This window comes from Bactrocera oleae, chromosome X (assembly GCF_042242935.1).
Source record: "Bactrocera oleae isolate idBacOlea1 chromosome X, idBacOlea1, whole genome shotgun sequence".
In the NCBI taxonomy this organism is placed as follows: domain Eukaryota; kingdom Metazoa; phylum Arthropoda; class Insecta; order Diptera; family Tephritidae; genus Bactrocera; species Bactrocera oleae.
The window spans coordinates 15,175,969-15,178,521 of NC_091541.1; the positions used below are offsets into that span (position 1 = coordinate 15,175,969).

Sequence of the window (2,553 nt, forward strand, 5' to 3'; positions counted from 1 at the left end):
ACTGATAATTCAGACGAGGAAATAGTAGATATATGTAATTGTATTTCGCTTTATTCCCGATATAAAGCAATGAAAAAACTGTATAATTTATATGCTATCATGTTTAAGGAACCTAGATGTATGTAATCATCGTGAGAAAATGAAACAAGAAGATATAAATATGAACTTTATTTTATAATAGTCTAATTGTAATAACATATTTAACGGAAACACATTAACGTGGAACAATGGATTCTGAAAATTATTTAAACTTTGATAGTGATCAACAAATGATACCAAATGTTGTGTTCGATCAAGAAGAATTTAACAATATGTTAAGAAGGTTCGATGAGAAACTTCAAAAATTAGAAGAACCCGCTCAATCCCTACAAGGAACAACATTTAATACGCAGCTTCAAAACTTAGAAGATCCCACTCAACTCCTACAAGGTACAACAGAACCCGCTCAACCCCTACAAGGTACAACTGAAGTGAAGACAAATAAGCGTAAGAGACAACGACCTTCAAAGATAATACAAGCTGAAGGTTCTATACAAAAAACCGCTCAACAAAAAGCTAACACACAAAATGTAAATAAGTGTATTGATCTTTGTAAACCAACACTAGCAGCTGTTCCTGAAAATGGAATTATAGACACTAAAGGGTTATTAACTGTTGGAAAAATTACTTTAAATGAAAAGGTGGGAGAAGTTCCCTCATTTGAAGTTAATTTCAAAAATGACGGAGATATTCAGAAATTAAAATTTTTAATTCAAAAGTGGTTTGATGATGAAATTAAATCGGAAGATATTGATTTGGATTGCACTACAACTTCTGCAAAAAAACATAATATAAGCTGTGATGTTGAATGGGTCCGTGAAGATAAATTTCTTAAACAACTTTTAGGAATTGTATATAAATATAAAGGTGTTGGCGGTTTTGCTCGTACTAAGCTCTTGAAAAAAAGTTTATATGCATTCATTGAATTTAGTTGTAACAAATGTTTTATTTATAAATGTTCAAATGTTTTAAATTTGATATAATATAGTTAAAACAAATGATATGAAAATATAAAAAAATAATTAAAACAATTTTGTTTCTTTTATTATTTTACATTCGTCAAAGTTTACTGCTGTTCACTTACAATGCGCCCCGGGACCCCCCAAATCCCTTACACGGGTCTATCTAAGCACCACAAGCACAAAACCACAAAATATACAAAATTATTTTTTCCCTTTGCACTAAAATGGTGTAAAATTTAGATTTATATAAAATTCTCACGCTCACACACACACACACACACGGGAGCGCTGCGACAGTTTTGCGGTTTTGCAGTTTTGCGGTTTTGCGGTTTTGTAGTTTTGCGGTTTTTTCCCTTTGCACCAAACTGGTGCAAGGAAAAGTACGAAAATGGTGCATGCAGGCTTGCACCAAAGTGATCTAGAACCGGCATTTCTGTACTCCTTTTTTGTCTCACTATCGATAGTTTACTTTGACTATCGATGGTTAATGCCCTTACTAGTTTTACCAACAATTTGTATGAAATTGCAAGATTTCACTTAATAAAGTTACATATTTATAGTCTAGTTATACCAAATGTTAAGTCTAATTTTGGATTACATTCCGGCTATTCACGGCTACGGAAATTCAATACATTGAAGGAATTAGCGCGGAAACTAACACAAACACACCGTGCCACTCATAAGACCAATGCGTAAGAAAGGTGGGAACGATCACACGTACACAAGGGTTTCGATTAGAATTGTTAATTGGGCCTTAAGAAACTCATAGAAACTTAGAGAAAATGTTTTGGAAATATTTACATTTAGGTACGAATTTCGAATGTTTTAAATTGTCGGCTGGACAAAACCTCAGTTATTCATAAAGTTAATAATTTGAACAAGTAAGGAAGGATAAGCTCGGAACATTTTGTAAGCTGTAAACGAACATTTTATATTCTTACAAAGTTAAATGGTATACTAGATTTTTTATATATTTTTATAATTAGAAGTAGGAACTGTTGCCTCAGTTATTTACATTCACAGTGAAATTAATTGGAGCAATTTGTAAACTAAATTCACTCAAATTTTTTAACTTCCCGCTAAGAAAATGGAAAATTTTCTAAAAATCGGGAAGATATTGGTTTCACCCCATTTTGCAAAAATCGAGTTCTCAACAGATCTCGACGTTTTGAGGGTCGAGGAAGCTTCCCCGAACATTTCTACGATGATGTCCGTATGTCTGTATGTATGTGTGGATGTATGTGTGTGTGTGTGGATGTATGTGACCCTCTTATAACTTTTAAACGGCTCAACCGATTTGAATAAACTAAACGGCATTCCAAAGGGTTTCATTGCACTTGAATTTCGTGTGAGTTTGGACCCAATCGGACCAGTAGATTTTGAGAAATCTTAAAAATAAAAATTTATATGAAGAACACCTTTGGCTATTTATTGAGGGTTGGTAAAGAGATGAAATTATGGCCCACTTAAAACAATATACATCATTGTTAACAATATTAATACATGCTTTTTTAACTGCAATTATTTTCGGTAGTGGTATATATTATATAAT

The 2,553-nt window shown here is 32.6% G+C and overlaps 1 protein-coding gene across 1 annotated transcript; it reads left to right on the forward strand.

Moving 5' to 3' along the window:
- Positions 1 to 227: 227 nt before the first annotated feature.
- LOC138858065 (uncharacterized) lies at positions 228 to 1,022 on the forward strand. The gene has a single exon (XM_070112532.1). The coding sequence runs from the start codon at positions 228 to 230 to the stop codon at positions 1,020 to 1,022; it is 795 nt and encodes a 264-aa protein (XP_069968633.1).
- The last annotated feature ends 1,531 nt before the right edge of the window (positions 1,023 to 2,553 follow it).

Bases quoted from the DNA above. Each gene is read 5' to 3' on its own strand.
- LOC138858065 (XM_070112532.1), top strand. From the start codon at position 228: ATGGATTCTGAAAATTATTTAAACTTTGATAGTGATCAACAAATGATA.